The sequence below is a fragment of the Mchenga conophoros genome, linkage group LG3, assembly GCF_057382185.1.
Source record: "Mchenga conophoros isolate Kocher_MC1m ecotype Shallow Benthic linkage group LG3, M_conophoros_male_GT1.1, whole genome shotgun sequence".
In the NCBI taxonomy this organism is placed as follows: Eukaryota; Metazoa; Chordata; class Actinopteri; order Cichliformes; family Cichlidae; genus Mchenga; species Mchenga conophoros.
In genome coordinates this window covers 45,889,869-45,908,770 of record NC_140528.1, presented here as the reverse complement: position 1 = coordinate 45,908,770, position 18,902 = coordinate 45,889,869, and the positions used below count along the sequence as shown (strand labels likewise).

At 39.8% G+C, this 18,902-nt stretch overlaps 1 protein-coding gene across 1 annotated transcript in view; it reads left to right on the top strand.

Moving 5' to 3' along the window:
• LOC146578994 (uncharacterized) overlaps nucleotides 1-18,902 on the top strand; it is a 34,802-nt gene that overhangs the window by 5,079 nt on the left and 10,821 nt on the right. The window contains exons 2-10 of the mRNA XM_085260444.1: nucleotides 6,843-6,980; nucleotides 7,065-7,163; nucleotides 7,266-7,373; nucleotides 7,488-7,628; nucleotides 13,876-13,954; nucleotides 14,104-14,323; nucleotides 14,456-16,223; nucleotides 16,953-17,126; nucleotides 18,360-18,533. Coding sequence (XP_085116570.1) covers nucleotides 6,892-6,980; nucleotides 7,065-7,163; nucleotides 7,266-7,373; nucleotides 7,488-7,628; nucleotides 13,876-13,954; nucleotides 14,104-14,323; nucleotides 14,456-16,223; nucleotides 16,953-17,126; nucleotides 18,360-18,533 — 2,852 coding nt within the window. The 5' untranslated portion in view covers nucleotides 6,843-6,891. The remainder of the gene's footprint in view (nucleotides 1-6,842; nucleotides 6,981-7,064; nucleotides 7,164-7,265; nucleotides 7,374-7,487; nucleotides 7,629-13,875; nucleotides 13,955-14,103; nucleotides 14,324-14,455; nucleotides 16,224-16,952; nucleotides 17,127-18,359; nucleotides 18,534-18,902) is intronic.

The window sequence follows — 18,902 nt, the reverse complement described above, 5'->3', positions numbered from 1 at the left end:
TGCATAGCTAGATTTTGCATCACAAGGCTACCCATATTTTGATGCAATACTTGGCTGGCTTGTTGGGCATATACTGTCGGAAAGGACAGCGACCCCTGAATGGGACAAGGCGCTCATCAACAGTAACGTGGGAACCAGGGTTGTACAACAAAGGTAGAATTTCCACCCATTTATCCCATTTATTTATCATCTGTGATTGCAGCAAGTTTGTCTCTTACACATCAACCAGCTCTGGTTTCGCGGTTGTCAAATCTGATCACATGAGATATCTTGAGAAATGACATTTGTTGCTTGAAAGATTGGCCTTCCATTCTCTTCATTCCATAGACTTGCAGTTGCTTCTCCCTTGGACCTGTATACTCCAGCTAATATCAGATATTCCAATATAAGCATGCAAGTCAGTCTGATCCAGTGGCTTCCATTTCTCTTGAAATACACGCCTCCCCTCCAAGTTAGTCATGTCCAGTATAATTCTTTCTATTGGAGGGGATGTGAAGAGTTGAAATGCTGATTGAATATCATCAACTCGTGTGATGGCAAATCTTGTAGGACCAGGAGTCATTTTGATGATATTAGAAGATGACAGCCTACCTTGACTTCGGTGTGGTGATAATGACCATTTTATATTACTATCTTTAGATGTCCATGTCTCCTCTGTGGATGATGATTGCTGCATTCCTTGGTTTTCATTTGATGTGGAGGTAGCGGTACAGTCCCTCTCAGAATCATCCTCCTCGTCTGAAAACTGGCAGTCTGGACCATCAATAACATTGTCCTCGGCCTCTGAAAGATCCTCAGTCTCTGAAACATCTTCTTCTTCATCACTATCCCAGCTGAAGAGCAATGATAAAGCTTCTTCAGCCTTCAACCTTCTGGAGCTCATTTTTAGTCTGTTGAAATGACATGAGAACAGTGACAGGAATAGGCGAGAAAGGGCAGGAATTTCTTGCATACACACCTGCGTCTGAATGTATATTCAGTGGCAGTCAAAACAAAGTACTTCAAAGAGAAATGTTTATTTTTGATCTAAACAACTTTTTACTTACATAAAAGTGTGTGTGTCAAATTGACCCACAACATCATCTTTGTATACAAACATTGCAGAGACATTCCGGGACACATCAAAGTGTCCATATTTTACACACCAGTTCATGACCCCAGATGAGAAAAGGTCATAAACTTTCATGAAGAAAAAGAAAGGAGGACCAGTACTTTGGTCAACACAAAAACTGGAATGGGTCAAATTGACCCTTAACATAATAAAACATCATTTCTCACGTTTTTACTGAAAAATTGCTTATTTACTCCTGACTGAAAGTCATTTGTTCCTCTAATCACTCCATCAGTTTTTTGTTAATCTTCAATATTTCCTGATGAGTGTTGTCACATTATCAGGAGTCAACAGTCTCAGGCTGCAGTCGCACACACTAAACCCAGTCCTAATAAGGACTCACTGACTGCTCTTGACTGGACTTGTTGGTATGACGCTGAAGTTCAGTGAGGAGCTCAGACTTGTGAGAACAAGAGGACTCACTTGTAGAACTTTACTTCTCAATGCACTCTGGGTAGTGACGTCACACGGTCGCACCGCATCGAGTTCACAGTTAGCAGCAGCTTCTGTTCAACCTTTCCAGTTTGAACCACAGCAATCCGAGAGAGAGAATGAAAATAGTCAACCAGTACTTAGTTTAGATGAAGATGAAAGCAATCCATCACACGAGGACACGAGAGTGAGGGAAAACTACTGGTCTCCATGCGGCTACTGCTTGCCAGTGGCGTGCCAGATTATGTCTCCCCGACAGAATTTGTTTACCCTGCGTTGGGACCTTGGTAAAACATCGGATGGGATCATTTAAATAAACCAATGACATTTTGACTGATCATTATTTGTATCCTTCTGTAACTGTACAGAACTGTACTGAGATAAAACCTCCAAAATTTCAGGAGCAATACGTCTTTGGACAGGGGGAGCAAATTGTGGTAGAATCACCCTGATATTATTTGTATCCCACTGTAACTTTACTGTATAAAGAGCTAACATCTCCAAAATTTCTGAAGTAGTTAGTAAGAAGTGTTTATGAACTACAAATCACGAACGTGGGATACTGTTAGTCCATGATTTCGAAAGGCCAGTGTTTGCACCCGACGCAGGGGAAACAAATTCTGTCGGGGATACCTAGTTTGGCACGACGGCTTCAAAGTTTTGGTGCACTGGTGTTGCATGGAGAATCTGTAAAAATAACGATATCATAATTTCACTGTATAATAAAAATTTGAATTCTATTAATGTTTTTATCTTGCGATTATGTAATACCATGGATAGCTACTGCCATAAAACTGAGTTCTTTACAACAAACACTCTCAGTCGCCGCTGCCATTGGCAAGCAGTAGCCACATAGACACCAGTAGTTTTCCCTCACTCTCGCATCCTGGTGTGACGGATTGTTTTCATCTTCATCTAAACTAAGTACTGGTTGACTGTTTTCATTCTCTCTCCCGGATTGTTCTTGTTCAAACTGGAAAGGTTGAACAGAAACCATTTCTAGTGCTGAGCAGCATCTGCTGGGTCCATTTTGTGTCAAGTCGTTCACCGGGGTTCACCAGTGTGCAATTATTTCAGGACCCAGATGCAGATGCTGACACAGGAGTGCAGTTTGAACAAAAAGCGATCCTTTATTTGCATGATTTCAGGAGTTAAACATAAAACACTAAGCAAACTAAGAAACACTGTGAAACTATGACAAGGACTATGACTTTGACTAAGACTACGGTGGAAACAACAGAAGACCTGACAATGACATACAGAAAACAGAGGTCTTAAATACACCAGAGGTAATCAGGTGAAGTGGAAACACAAGGGGAAACAGCTGACACACATGAAACCAATGACAGGACAGGGGAAGTGAAACTAATTACAAAGACAGAGAACAAAAGACTCCTTCAAAATAAAACAGGAAACATGGAGAAAAAGTACAACAATCAGTGAAATAAAACTAAAATGCACACAACACTGGGTCGCAGACCCAGTACCATGACAGGTGTTCCTGCTGCTCCAGCACGGTATAGGTGACGGCGCTAAACGGTGTTAAAAAAGTTAAAAAAAATTTAAAAAACAGCTGCCATGTCTCTCTGCTCGCTCAGGAGTCACCAACAAACAAAGAGCCCCACACCCAAACAATAAAATCTTGTTATGTGGGATAAACCAGACACTTAGGTGATTAGTCAAAACAGTTTAGGGTGGCTCATGTTTATTCTGTAACTTTCTGGGCTTCTCCTATTTGGAGATGATCCTTCTGCTGGCAATGCTCCCATTACCATGACAACCATTTTCTGCATTATTCGCTTCTACCGTTGTTTACAGCTCTGTCGGCCGCTGTTTTTTTCCCTTTTACTTACTTCCGAAAAGAAAACCTAATTTCTGCTGTTCAATAGGCTTCTGAACAAATTTAAACTTTTTAAAATTGTGCAAAATGCAAAACACTTAGCTGTGTCTCTAATAAAACCGTTGTAACGTCAGAGGTAATGTTCATATGTTGATTAATGGTTTTCTTTAGTTTTTGATGTACTGCAGAATATTTTTATAAAATCCCAGGCCAGGAAAACCACCTTCATGTTTTTTTCACTTTATCACTTTATCTTCAGCTACTTTGACACAAAGGCATCTGCTGTGATGCTCACACCTTTGATAAAGTCTGGAAAGTGTCAGCTTCCTTTTTATAGATACAAAAATATGTAAATGTACTGATCTGAATTATAATATTTCTGACTGTCTGAGGCAAAATTTCCCAGATTTAAATCGAATCGAATTTAATCGAATCGTGGATTGAATCGATTCGGGACCTTGTGAATCGGCATCGAATCGATTCTAGAAATCAGTGACGATACCCAGCCCTAGTTAAAAAGGGGGTATAGTGCATAGTATGAATGAGGCCACATTGCTGTGAAGGGCCTTCCCCAAACCACAGCTCAGTTCATGTCCAAGCACTCACCATTAGCTACTAAAACTCCTTCAATGCTAAGATGACGATGTGGGCCCACTTAGTGAATAACATATTAGCCGTACAGATAAACATAAATAGAAAAACAACATAAACAGTTGTCAGGTGAGAGTAGCAGATAATAAGGATTGAATATAATGCTGAATAACTAAATGCTGCTAATCTGTGACGTACCTCCAAGCAGCATCACATCATTTCTTTACTTTGAAATTTAACACTAGTTAGCTTAGCTAGCAGAGCAGCTAGCAGTTAAAGTTGAACTCTATAAGCAGTCAGCTTGGTCCTAGTAGTTAACTGGATTTTATGTTAATTGGTCTAGATTTGTTTACATATCCCAGTCTCTGAGTTCCAGATGTTGCGGATTCATTAATTTATGTGAGACTCTGACATAATTTGATCAGATGAAAGACTTTACAGATAAACAACAACAGCTGCCGTCTAGCTTGACTTGAACATGTGTATTTGCTGCGATTTAAATCACAAGCTGACATCTTCCTTCTGAAAGCACCGAGCAGCTAAATGGATGTTTGAGTTTACCTGCCTATATGGTGTTAACCTGTTCACCTGTTTAACACCTGCCTGCTCAGTAACATGGTCTCAAACAGAGAAACAAAGAACATGTTTATTTGTGAGATTGCTGTCGTGGAGTCACCAGTTTATTTCTGAATCACTGACTTTTATTCTCGGTCAGCTCATTTATTGAGTTAAAGAGATAAACCCACACAACACTGACAGACTGTGTGTGTGTTCTTCATAACACCTTATTCATCCATCCATCCATTCACTTCCGCTTATCATTTCCAGGGTCGCGGGGGACACACGAGCCTATCCCAGCAGGGTATAGTGACAACTGTGATGAACAGGTCGCCAGTCCGTCGCAGGGCCAACACACAGACAACCATTCACACTCACATATTCACACCTATGGGCAATTTAGATTAACCAATTAACCTATCCCCACTACTACATGTCTTTGGACTGTGGGAGGAATCCTGAGTACCCAGGGAGAACCCTGGCAAACATGGAAACACATGCAAACTCCACAGAGAAAGACCCCGGCCTGATGATGGAATTGAACTCAGGACCTTCTTGCTGTGCGGCAACAGTGCTAACCACCGTGCCACCATGCTGCCCCATAACACCTTATTCAATAATGTAATTGTCCTCAGTCTCACACCATTACCGGGAATCATGGGCATGTGTTCTGAATCTGCAGTAGGTGTTAAACAGCGGACAGAGTTAACACCATGTTTGCCAGTATACTCAAAGCTCAGGTGATCTGCTCGATGGTGTCAGACGGAAAAACCCAACTTGTAAATTTATGTCACAGAGACTCAAAGGTTTGAGTCCAGCCAGAGGGCTGCTTTACTATTTTAACTAATGTAAAAATAATTTTAATCAAAAAAAATTTGGTATTGAAGGATAATACTGACATTTATGCACATATACATGTTAACCTGAGAGAGCTTTTTTTCTGTGAGGTCTTTAATCTGGTTAAATCATGTAACATAATCAGTTTCGGGAAGGTTACTTTTAAAATGTATTCCACTACAGATTACAGAATACATGCTCCAAAATGTATTTTGTAACGTACTCCGTTACTCAATGAGAGTAACATATTCTGAATACTTTGGATTACTTAATATATTATCATGCTTTTTACAACTACGTGAATGTACTATTGCTGTGTGATTTATTACTATTACTGAAGGTCACCTGCCATACCAATACCAACTATATTTTTAAATCTTAATGACTAACAGTAGGGTGAACATTAGGTAAGGCTGCACTTTTTGCAGCGATCTCGTGTAGAAAACTATCCTGCACGCATATAAAACAGGTTCGCGGCTCCGAACCGTAGTAAAGGGACCTCTGACTAATATGTTGGGTTCCGTGTCGGGCTCGTAGTCGAGGAAAACACAAACAAAGTGTACAGTCAAGTTTTAATAGCTTACTTACAACTGGGCTTATCAGGTACTCTTTTTGACTGCAGTGGTTATTATTATATTTACATGCTTCCAGCTCCCGTTTCTGGTCGGTGACAACTTGTAGTTTTCCCTTTTTTCCCTCCCTGGCGCTCACAGACACATAACGGGTATATGCATCCATTCTCCCTGCAGCATGGACTACACTGCCCATGAGGCTACATTCTTTAGGGCGATGCCTGTAACACTCTGCCTATTACCTTCATTATAAATAATTTTTCAAAATATGTCTTCAGGTCATAATGTATTATGCACGTAGAGGTGACATGGGCCACAAAGATAAAGACATACAGGCATTAGAGCCTCTTAATGCGTGTTTTGTTTGGGTTTCCACCGGCATGAAATTACCAAAAATAGAGAGGGAATAGCCTAGCACATAAAACAGGAAAAGACCACTGTGTAATCCATTTATTTCAACAAAGTAACTGTATTCTGAACACCACCTTTTAAAATGTTAACTGTAACAGAATACAGTTCATATTTTGTATTTTAAATACATAGCACCGGTATATATATTCCGTTACTCCCCAACACTGACCATAATCTACTCGGAGAAACCAAGAAATCTGTAGATGCAACATCTGGAACACATTAAAGGATCTAGCAAGTTTACATTAAAACCAGTTAACCTGGGACACTGGGCAGTGTTGCTTTCTGGCATTTCTACAGCCATGACTGACCTGCTGCTTTGTAGGACTACAGTAATGGAGGGATTTGGAGGCTGAACTGGGCTCTGTGACACTTTTTGTAGTAAACTGATGAAAGCTGTGTCTCAGATTGATGTTAGTCCAACACATCAGACATAACCTCTGCAGCTCTCAGTTGATTTGGACATGAATGCTTTGTGTTTCCTCCGCAGGTGAAGTTAGAAAGTGTGTGTGAGCTCATGTGGATGTGAATTCAGCGGCATGGATCAGTGTGAGGACGGAGAGGAGGGAGTCCCTCCCTCTAAAACCACTCTGTGTGGGGAACATGAGAGCCAGGCCAAAGCTCAGAGGTGAGATTACCATCCCTAACTCTCCCTGACTCTTCTCCATGTCACAGCTCAGCACTCACATCACTGCTACATCATTGTTCACAGGAACCAACCTGGCCCTCCACCCAGCTCTGTATCCGTAAAGAGCAACCGGGTGAAGGATTTCTTTCATAATTCAGGGGGGGCAAGGACATCTGAGAGAAGGTAGGTTCTTGTCAATATTAGAATGTCTAAAATTATATCTGCTTTTTATATACAGTGAGGCACATTGTATATTATACATGTTTAATGTTCACTTATTTTTAGGATCCCCCAGAGACTCAAACCTGAACCCAGCTGTTTGTCATTAAAGAGTGACTGGTCTAAAGCTGACCCCATTAATTTTACAATCCAGTCTCTGTCGCCTGCAGAGAGGTGAGCTGTTAGCAAAATGAACTCTTTGATGTCAGTTTGGGGTCTGACTTAAATGATGGTGATGCTTCATTAATTGTTTTTATGTTTCATGGTTTCTAATATGTATCCCCATAGGAGACAAATGGCTCAAAGGACATACAGGAAAAAACAAGGAACTAAACATGAACCTGAACCCAGCTGTGTGTCCTTAAAGAGTGACTGGTCTAAAGCTGACCCCATTAATTTTAAAACCCAGTCTCTGTCTGCTGCAGAGAGGTGAGCTGTTAGTAACATGAACTCTTTGATTTAACTGCTTGATGTTGTTAGAAATCCACTTCAGCAAACAGGAAGTGATGCTCGTGCTCATGTTTTCTTCCATCAGTCACGTTGTGCTGTATGTTGGAGGAAGTTAGAGGAGGTAACACTAACTTTGCTGCACAGATTTCACTTTTACTCATAAAACTCAGAGCATCAAAAATGACTCAAATACTGTCCCCAAAGTTTGATTCTGTCTGTCTGGACGTGGCGTTTTCAGTGGGAGAAACATTTCGTCGCTCATCCAATTAACTTCTTCAGTCTCAGCTGACTGCAAGTTTCCTCAATCTTATAAACAGTACATTTGCAGAAATTGTGCAAATGTACTGTTTGCATCAAGAGACTTCAACACTGATTATTATTTTTAACTTCTAAAAACAAAAGTCACTTTTATGAAAATCCATCAAATAAAAATCTAACTCTATTCTGCTAAAATGTAGAAAAGAAAGTTTACTCTCTAACTTTGTGCCTTTTGGAAATCACTTCATCTTCTGCTCATTGAACTGTTGACAGAAAAGAAACAAAGCTTCCCCATGCAAATGTGTGCCAAGAAATTTAAAATGTAAAGCAAAAGGAATTCAAATATTTTCTAAATCAACACCTGACCATGAGTTTGCATGTACCTATTACAGCTGCACCATACAGCTTGAAATTCCCTGGCTTAGTCTTTTAAAGTAAAACTACATTAAACACACACAGACAACAGAAAGGCAGAAGGTGAAGAGATTGTCCCTTGAGCTGGATCATTATCTGTTCTTGGAAGTACTTTGGATTTAGGATAAGTGGTGTTAACCATAAAGAAATCAAATGTGACATGAATTATTTGCCTGCAAAGCAAAGAAACATGACTAACTTATTGAATTACCTAAAAATACAACACAAACTATAGGATAATTAATGAATAGGGGCCAAGAAATGACAAGCGATTCAACTGAAACACAAATACAGCTCTCATGTACACACACTGAAATCGCCAATGCGTTTCATTCCATCTGGCCAAAAACTAAACACAGAAAGTAAAAAAGAGTTCAGAAAAAAAAATTCTATTCATCACAGATATTAATCAAACTTTACGGTCAGTTTAACCATTCAGACATTTTAGCTCTGTAAAATGTAATGTAAATCAAACTATTCCCACCAATCATCCCTTTATTGATTTCAGTCTAATCAAATAAATATAAATAAATAAAGATGAATAACTTAAGAAAATAAATACTCAAGAGGCAGCATTGTTGCATAGCGGTTAGCACTGTTCTGTGCTAAAGTTCACCATCTGGCCTTTCTGTGTGGAGTTTGCATCAGAGGCGGAGCCAGACATTTGAAACACCCGGGGCTTAGCCCAAAAGGGTAGTATGCATGTGGGATTTTTTTTTTATTTTTTTTTTGGGGGGGGGGGTTAGAAATGAGTGAAAGATTAATAGGCTCTGTTTTGAGTTTTGTTCAAAAAAGAATGTCTTCTTATAGGGAAAAATATATATCACATGTGCAGGACACCTTAAACTAGTTTTTTAATTAAGCAGCAAGGCAGAACAAGGTCAGGGCTGTATCAAGACATGAGGACTAAACCCCAATTCAACCAGACCCAGAACTGATCCAGAATTAAAACAGGACTACAAGAGTTCAAAATCAGGAGTACTTGGGATTTAACCAAGACAGAACCACAATCAGAACTAGATGATAGTAGCACTAAAAATCATCATAGACCTGCTTGTTTAATTCTACCAAAGTACACTATTTAGATTGAGAAAAGTTTATATAATTATTTAGCCTTGTTGTGCAAACAAGCCTGCAAAACTTAATAAATATAGAATTTGAAAAATAACAAACCTAAAAAGAAACACTAGGTACGAGATACATGAGTACCTATGATACGGTGATACTTTTGGCAAATGACCATTTGACTAACATGTGTGTCTCACCTGCTCTTGTTCCATCTCTGTTCTGTCCTCATTCTCCATCTCCCTCTCTGTTCCTCTCTCTCCCTCTGTGTGCTGACAATCATCAAATATACAGGTGAAACCAGATATTTACAAACTCTTCAGATCAAAACACAAACACTTTTTTAATTGCAACATCAAATCAGACTAAATGTTTATTTTTTTTGATTGATAAATATAAAAAACACATTTGTTAACTTTAAGAGTAAAGAGAGAAACTATCTGTATTTCTTAATTGTAAATGGCACCAAATTGTATTAAAAATTGAGCCACACTTATGGAGGTCCACAGTTCTTTTTCTGGTGTTTTGGTTGATATCGCTTGGTTTTCCCATTTCAAAGAAACAGGCTCTGTGTTTTGCCTTATATGCATCCACAGCTGTGCCACCACTTTACTCACATGGACTCTACTAACCTATCAGAAGCTTCTTCAGCTCAGAATGGAATCGTCTGGAGTTTTCTTATTAATTAACAATAAACTTAGTGTATATGTACTCCTAAATTTGATGAAAGTGATAAAAATAGATCTCTCTCTCTCTTTATTCTGACATTTAACTAATTCAAAATATATTTCAATATTTATCTAAAACAAAAGTTTACTCTAAATTGATGTTGTACAGTAAAAATGTTTTATGTTTTCTCCCTAAAGTGTATGTAAATATCTGGTTACAAATGTGAATATCCTGCTGTGTACTGAAACCCCTCTTGTTTTGCATAGAAATATACTGAACAACATACAAAGCATAATATATAAAATAACATTTACCTGAGTTTTTTCTTTGAAAGAAGCCTCTAATGTCCATTCTTATATTTCAGTGCATTACTGAAACCGATTTAGTCGGGGAGGGTAAGAACTGAAAATATGAAATAAACACACGTAAGCTAAGACTCTCTTAAAAAAATAGCATTTGTTCGGCTTTTCATTTCGCCATTTGTTGATTCACTTGAAGAGCGAGTAACGTAATATTGGTCAAGTGATCAGTTTGATATCAATCTTTCATGATGCACCGTCATATTTACATTATTTGTACAGTAGGAATGATTTGCTTTGGTACCTGGTCAAACTTAAGCTCTCCTTAGTATGGCTGGCTCCGTTTCTCCAACAGCGCACTCACTGCTGGCAGCAGCTGCCCCACCCCCTCTCTCAGTCGCTTAGTGACTGAGCTCGGATCATACCAATATCAGGGGGGATTCACGCACAGTCGTAAATTCCCACAGTGTGCACTATGTGCTTCGAATATTGTGTGTACTTTTTGTTTTATACAGTTGTCAGCCAGGCATCTAACTATGAAAAAATTACACTCCAAAAGACCCCGGGCTTCTGACAAAACAACCCGGGCTTAAGCCCAGTAAGCCACCCCCACGCTCCGCCCCTGGTTTGCATGTTCATCTAGTGTTTGCATTGGTTCTGGCAAGGTAATTTAGTTAATCATTAATTAGTCAATAATTTTAAATTTCAGTCCAGTTGTTGCTGGACACTTTCTGAGAAAATTTTCAGCTAGTTTATTTGTTAAGCTGCATTACACTATGTTATGAATCATTACACCATAAAAAGGCTCAGGTAAAAATAAATAGTGTGTATGGAGGAGGTCCAGGGGAGGTACAACAGTCCACCTATCTGTCAAAAATGGCTGAGGTGTTCTGGTTTGGGGCTGCATTTCAGCCAGTGGTGTCGGAGATCTTGTCAAATATGATGAATTATGGACACAGAGTTTGATCCACAATGCAATAGCACAAGGAAAAGCATCTGACTGACAACAGCTTTCTTTTTCAATGATTCCAAACATACCTAGACATGCCTGGACAGAAAAAGTGTGCAGCAGAAGACATTAGTCATGTATTTCCATTTATGTTTGCACCTACTTCCCATTTTTCAATCAATATGTATGTCCATATATGTGGTTGTTTGTGCATGTCCATGGGTATATGAATCAATTGTGTTAAGATGTAAGACACTTCACCCGTTGCCTACTGGTGGTGGTCAGAGGGCCCGGTGGCGCCAGTGTCCGGCAGCCTCACCTCTGTCAGTGCGCCCCAGGGTGGCTGTGGCTACAATGTAGCTTGCCATCACCAGTGTGTGAATGTGTGTGTGAATGGGTGGATGACTGGATATGTAAAGCGCTTTGGGGTCCTTAGGGACTAGTAAAGCGCTATATAAATACAGGCCATTTACCATTTACCATTTAAGATGTATTACTAATTAGTTATTACTACTTACTAATTGCTTTAATAATTTCTTGATTACTATTATTATTTGATTTTCTAATTCTAATTGTTTTTTAATTCATTAGGTTATCCCAAGAAGGTATGCAACAAGTCTATCTCATGACTTCCTTTCAGAACATATAAATATAGTTATGACTACCAATTAGAAAGGCTCCCTCCTCGGTGTCTGCAGACTGGTTTTTCATGGTGGTTATGCTCCAAGTTACCCCCTGACCTCTGATAAGGTCAGAGGGGAACTCAGAGCTAGCTGATCGCAGTCTAAAAAAAATAAAGATAGTGTCTGTAAAGACGGACACCACACACTGTTATAGTGTTCGTGTTTATGTCCTGGTCCTGAGTCTGACGAGTCAGTGTTTTGTATTTCTTTATAATATTTTATGTTCGTGTTTGTTCTGGTTATTTCTTCTTTTAAGATTTGCCATTTGTTAGATTTCAGTTCTGTGCCTGCCCTGGTCATCAACAGTGCCTGTATCTTGGGTCCTTACTCATAACCCCACACGTCTGCCGTCACAGCTGTAACAGTTTATGAGCTTTTATTGGAGTTTTTCACAGACGGTGACTCTCAGTTCGCAACTGGGCTCAGCGCACACAGGTCTCACTCCGGTTTCTGGCTTCTCTATAAGAAAGGAGATCCTTTTTTACCAGATGGTGACAGTGGCAGAGAAGAGGACATTAAAGAAACTACTGGACATTATGGACAATGCTGGGCATCCTCTGCACAAGGTCATAAACAACCTGAGGAGTCTGTTCAGTGACAGGTTGCTTTTCCCAAAGTCAAGAACCAACAGACTTAAAAATTCTTTTGTCCCACACGCCAGCAAACTGTTTGACCCTTTAAAACCGGTCGGAGTGGGCATGCTCTGCGTTGCGTAACTATTTTTAAATCTCTGTAGAACCGGAACCACATAAGCTAGAGCAATAACTTTTTTTGCATCTGAAACCAAAGGAGTTGTACTTACATCTTATGCCATTAGCTTGTCCTAGGTCACAGTGTCCTTCCAGATATAGCTTTGCAAAAATTGCATAAAAAGCACTTGCAGCAACAAAAATATAATATTCCAGAAATACGCTTTGCCGATCCGATCAGCTGTTCGCAACATTTCCTAGGTTGGAATAGACATCAGCGTGAACAATCGCATGTCCGCCATTACCTGGCCGAACTTGAAATGCTCCCAAAAATGGCACTACAGCATGTAAAAAAATAAAGATAAGCTTTGGCAGATTTGGTTCTATGGTAGGTCTTAAAACGTTAACTCCTCGTTGGAGGGGAGAGGGAGACGAAACAGGGGGACAAAGGAGGGCGGGAACAACTGAACAGTAGTGCTTTCTTTAACTGTGCAATATTTGCAATTTTTTTTTATATTTGACTGTGCAATAGACTCACTCAAATGTGCAATCCACTGGTATTCCTATTTATCTCTATTATATATTCTGTATTTATATATGTGTATATGTGTATATATGGTATATTTATGCTCATAGCCTTACTCTTATTCCCCTTTTTTTGGTATTCCAACTCTGTAACATGCAACTTCTGTCCATGCTGTGTGGAAACTGAATTCCCCGGAGGAACCCACCTGAGAGATTAATAAAGTTTAATCTAATATAATCTAAACACTCCCCTGAGCTGGAGAGGAAATCAGGCACAGCCATCTGTCCCCCTGGCCTATGGACCACCTTGACTTTAAACTACTATAAAGCCAGATACCACTGGGTGATCCGGGCATTGGCATCTTAACATGGCATCCCAAAGTTAACAAGTTGGCCAGACAGATTCCAGACAGGATGCACTCCAAGGGCACACTTATCAGCGTAGATGGCAGACCAATAAAATCGGGCCAATTATTTGCTCCAGAGTCTTGCCAGTCTGCCATGGAGTTAAAGTGTGTCACCTGGAAAATAATTTCCTGTCATCTTTGCGGCCCCAACAACTGGGTGTCTCTCTCCTCTGTGCCAGTGTCACAACTAACTCAATATAACCCATCTTTTAATAATTTTGGATCTTTAATTCTGTGCTTGAACTAATTCTTCATTGTTCCTCCACAGAGTGGACCAGGAGAGCTCAGAGGTTCCCAGTGGTCAGTCTGTCCAGCAGCATCAAACGCAACTGGACTCCATATTTATGGTCTGTACATGTACAACAACTACTTTTACATCTATTCTGTTCACAGTCATCTCCATGCTGCTCATTGTAGACCAGTGGATTGTCAGTGTGTCCAACATGGATCTGATGTTTGGCTCTGATTGGGTCATTCTTAAAGTATTCTGTTCCAGCTCCTGGAGGACAACATCATCTCTTTTGTGAAGAATGAGCTGAAGAAGATCCAAAAGTTTATGAGTTCAAATTACCCAGAAGACAGTCAGAGAGAGGTTGGGGAGCTATTGGAGAGTGAAGATGAAGAGCAGAGGAGCAGCAGAGAGGCATTTGTAAAGATCACAGTGTACTTCCTGAGGAGAATGAAGCAGGAGGAGCTGGCTGACCGTCTGTATTACAGTAAGAGGATGTCTATAAAAAATCCTATTGTCTTAAGAGATGGACCAACATGTAGCCAAATATTCATATTTTGGGGAGATGTTTGCGAAACATAATGTTCTGCATTCTTTTTTGCATAAAAATTTCATGTAGTTTGTCAACGCAAGCTTAAATCTGCACTGAAGAAGAAGTTCCAGTGTGTGTTTGAGGGAATTGCTAAAGCAGGAAACCCAACCCTTCTGAATCAGATCTACACAGAGCTCTACATCACAGAGGGAGGGACTGCAGAGGTCAATGATGAACATGAGGTCAGGCAGATTGAAGCATCATCCAGGAAACCACACAGACCAGAAAAAATAATCAGACAAGAAGACATCTTTAAACCTTTACCTGGAAGAGATAAACCAATCAGAACAGTGCTGACAAAGGGAGTGGCTGGGATTGGGAAAACAGTCTTAACACAGAAATACACCCTGGACTGGGCTGAAGACAAAGCCAACCAGGACATCCAGTTCATATTTCCATTCACTTTCAGAGAACTGAATGTACTGAAAGAGGAAAAGTTCAGCTTGGTGAAACTTGTTCATCACTTCTTTACTGGAACCAGAGAAGCAGGAATCTGCAGCTTTGAAGACTTCCAGGTTGTGCTCATCTTTGATGGTCTGGATGAGTGTCGACTTCCTCTGGATTTCCACAAAACTACAATCCTCACTGACCCTAGAAAGTCCACCTCAGTGTATGTCCTGGTGATAAACCTCATCAGGGGGTACCTGCTTCCCTCTGCTCACGTCTGGATAACAACACGACCTGCAGCAGCCAATCAAATTCCTCCTTGGTGTGTTGATATTGAGACAGAGATCAGAGGGTTCACTGACCCACAGAAGGAGGAGTATTTCAGGAAGAGATTCAGAGATGAGGAGCAGGCCAGCAAGATCATCTCCCACATCAAGACATCACGAAGCTTCCACATCATGTGCCACATCCCAGTCTTCTGCTGGATCACTGCAACAGTTCTGGAGGATGTGTTGAAAACCAGAGACGGAGGAGAGCTCCCCAAGACCCTGACTGACATGTACATCCAGTTCCTAGTTGTTCAGGCCAGTGAAGTGAAGAAGGTCAAGTATGATGGAGGAGCTAAGACAGATCCACACTGGAGTCCAGAGAGCAGGAGGATGATTGAGTCTCTGGGAAAACTGGCTTTTGATCAGCTGCAGAAAGGAAACCTGATCTTCTATGAATCAGAGCTGACAGAGTGTGGCATCGATATCAAAGCCGCCTCAGTGTACTCAGGAGTGTTCACACAGATCTTTAAAGAGGAGAGAGGACTGTACCAGGACAAGGTGTTCTGCTTCATCCATCTGAGTGTTCAGGAGTTTCTGGCTGCTCTTCATGTCCATCTGACCTTCATCAACTCTGGACTCAATCTGCTGCAAGAACAAGAAGCAATGTCCTGGTGGTTTAAACCATCTCTCCACCAGAGCGCTGTGGACAAGGCCTTACAGAGTCCAAATGGACACTTAGACTTGTTCCTCCGCTTTCTCCTGGGTCTTTCACTGCAGACCAATCAGACTCTCCTTCGAGGCCTGCTGATACAGACAGGAAAAAGTTCTCAGACCAATCAGGAAACAGTCCAGTACATCCAGAAGAAGCTCAATGAGAATCTTTCTGCAGAGAAAAGCATCAATCTACTCCACTGTCTAAATGAACTGAATGATCGTTCTCTAGTGGAGGAGATCCACCTGTCCCTGAGATCAGGAAGGCTCTCCACAGATAAGCTGTCTCCTGCTCAGTGGTCAGCTCTGGTCTTCATCTTACTGTCATCAGAAAAAGATCTGGCTGTGTTTGACCTGAAGAAATACTCTGCTTCAGAGGAGGCTCTTCTGAGGCTGCTGCCAGTGGTCAAAGCCTCCAGCAAAGCTCTGTAAGTAAATTGTGGTGATTTCGTCATGCTTAACCCTGGAGAACCCATGGGGTCAGAAAACCAATGGGGTCAGCTCTGACCCCATGGGTTCTCCAGGGTTAAAATGTTGATTATACTTAACAAAAAAGCAGGAATGAAAAAAACAAACAAACTGTGTAGCAGGAAATCTGAATTCAGTATCCTTAGCTAAAAAAATATTTAAGAAACACACAAAAAAGTAATCTGAGAAATTAGCAATTTATAGTTTATAGCAGGTTTACAGTTTTTTTTTTCACAAGTTCTACATTAGAAGCCAGAGGAGATGACGCAGTGAAGCTTTAATGCTTCAAAAAAAAAAGTTATCTTTCTGGGAAAGGATAAGGGGAAAAGAGGTGAAATTACTTATTTCTGATGTAGAATGAAGGGCCTACAAACAAGGTCCAGAAAGGGATTATTTGAACTGTACGTAATCACAGACATTAGAATATGGAAAGTGACCAACAGTACTTTACGCCTGTGTCAGCAGGTACAGAGGTAGTACAACTAATTTTCTTCTTCACAGTTTTCCATTTACATTAAGAGGTATAATTATTTTTCCAAAGCAAATTCCACATTTAAATTCTGTTTATAATGAATTTAATTGTAATTTGTTTATTTTAAATGAATACTATTGTAAACCAACATTTTTCTTTTGCCTGTCTTCCTTCAACACAGAAAGTGATTTCATGTGAGTGTAAATTATTTTTTCAGACTGAGTGACTGTAACCTCTCAAAGAGAAGCTTTGAATCTCTGTCCTCAGTTCTCAGCTCCAATTATTCTAGTCTCAGAGAGCTGGACCTGAGTAACAATGACCTGGAGGGTCCAGGAGTTAATCACCTATCTTCAGGACTGAATACTACACACTGTACACTGGAAACTCTGAGGTAATCCCCCCATCCCCATTGGACAGCTGTGCTAAAGGTCTTTACAAAACGCATCAGAAGAGTACAAAGAATGTTTTACTGGGTAGTTACCATAAACAACACCTTTTTATAGCTACTCTGTTTCATATGGTCACTGTTTGAAAGACTGTTTCAAATCAAGCAGATTATGAGTGTAATATTCAACAGATAGTGATGTCCTGCTTTAATCTTTGTTGAGATTATGTTCCAAGTCATAAGGCAGAAATTATGTTTATAGTAACATAGTTTGTTTTCATAACCTTTACATCAGAAGACAGAGGAGGTGGAGCAGCATGGTTCCTGAAACTGGCCAATGAAAAATAAAGTAGTCTTTCTGAGGAAAGATAAACTGAAAGCGAAAGGAAGTAAGAAGACTTATTTCAGATGCAGAATTGGGGGACTACATACAGGGTTCAGAATGTAAAAAATAGGGATTAATTTGAAATGTATTTAATCGAAGCCATTAAAATTAGGAAAGTGACCCATAGTACTTTATGCCTCTGCCAACAGGTATGGAGGTATAACCACTAACAGCTTCTCATAGGCTTCTAATTACATAAATGTACAATTGTTTTTACTATGCAAATTCCACATATTAATTCTATTTTAACCCTTTGTGGTCCGTCGGAGCGGGCACGCTACCTTTCAGGTAACTATTTTTAAAGCCTGGTAGAATTACATCCAAGCTAGTGCAATTTTTTTTTCATATGAATGAGTGACTGAGTACAACTCACATTCAGCTTCTCCTAGGTCACAGTTTCTTTCTGCATATGGCTTTACAAATATTGCATAAAAAGCATTTGCAGAAACAAAAACATAATATTGCCAATCTGATCAGCTGTTTATAGCACTCCTGTGTTGAAATAAACATCAGCATGATCTATCTGATGTCCGCCATTACCTGCCCGAAACTGGAGGTGACATAGTTTTCACAGAAAATTTTTGGTTTTTTTCCTATAGGGCATTTACAAAGATATGCTGGTGTTTTTAAAATTGATGTTTGAGCTCGTGCCTTTCTGTATAAATTCTGGGATGCTTAGAACGCATATTGCACTGTTGGAAATAGTTTATTTTGATGCACATTCTGTTGTTGTTATTTTTAAAAAAAAATTTGCATTATATTGTATTTAATATATTTATATATTATATTATATTATATTATATTATATGTTCAACATGCAAAGTGTTTTCATGAGAGTACAAATTGTTTTTTAGACTGAGTGGCTGTAACCTCTCAAAGAGAAGCTGTGAGGCTCTGTCTTCAGTTCTCAGCTCCCAGTCCTCTAGTCTGAGAGAGCTGGACTTGAAGAACAATGACCTGAAAGATCAAGGAGTAAAGCTTCTGTTCTCAGGTCTGACAAATCCACATTGTACACTGGAAACTCTGAGGTAATTTATTTCCCCGTTGAGACAGCTGGGCCAAAAGTTGTTTGAAACTGCAGCAGAGTAGTAAGAAAGAATATTTTACTGGGACGTTGCCATAAACAACACCTTTTAATAGCCACTCTGTTTTATATGGCCACTGTTTGATAGACTATTCAAAACTAGATTTTGAGTGTAATATTTACCACACAGTGATGTCCTGCTGTCATGTCTTTTTAGATTATGTTTAAAGTGATCAGCAAGAAATTGTGTTTATAGTAGCTTTAAAGTTAATTTTCACAACCTCTACCTCACAAACTGGCCAATCAAAATAAAGCAATCTTTCCAAGGAAGGATAAACTGAAAGTGAAAGGAGGTAAAATGACTTATTTCAGT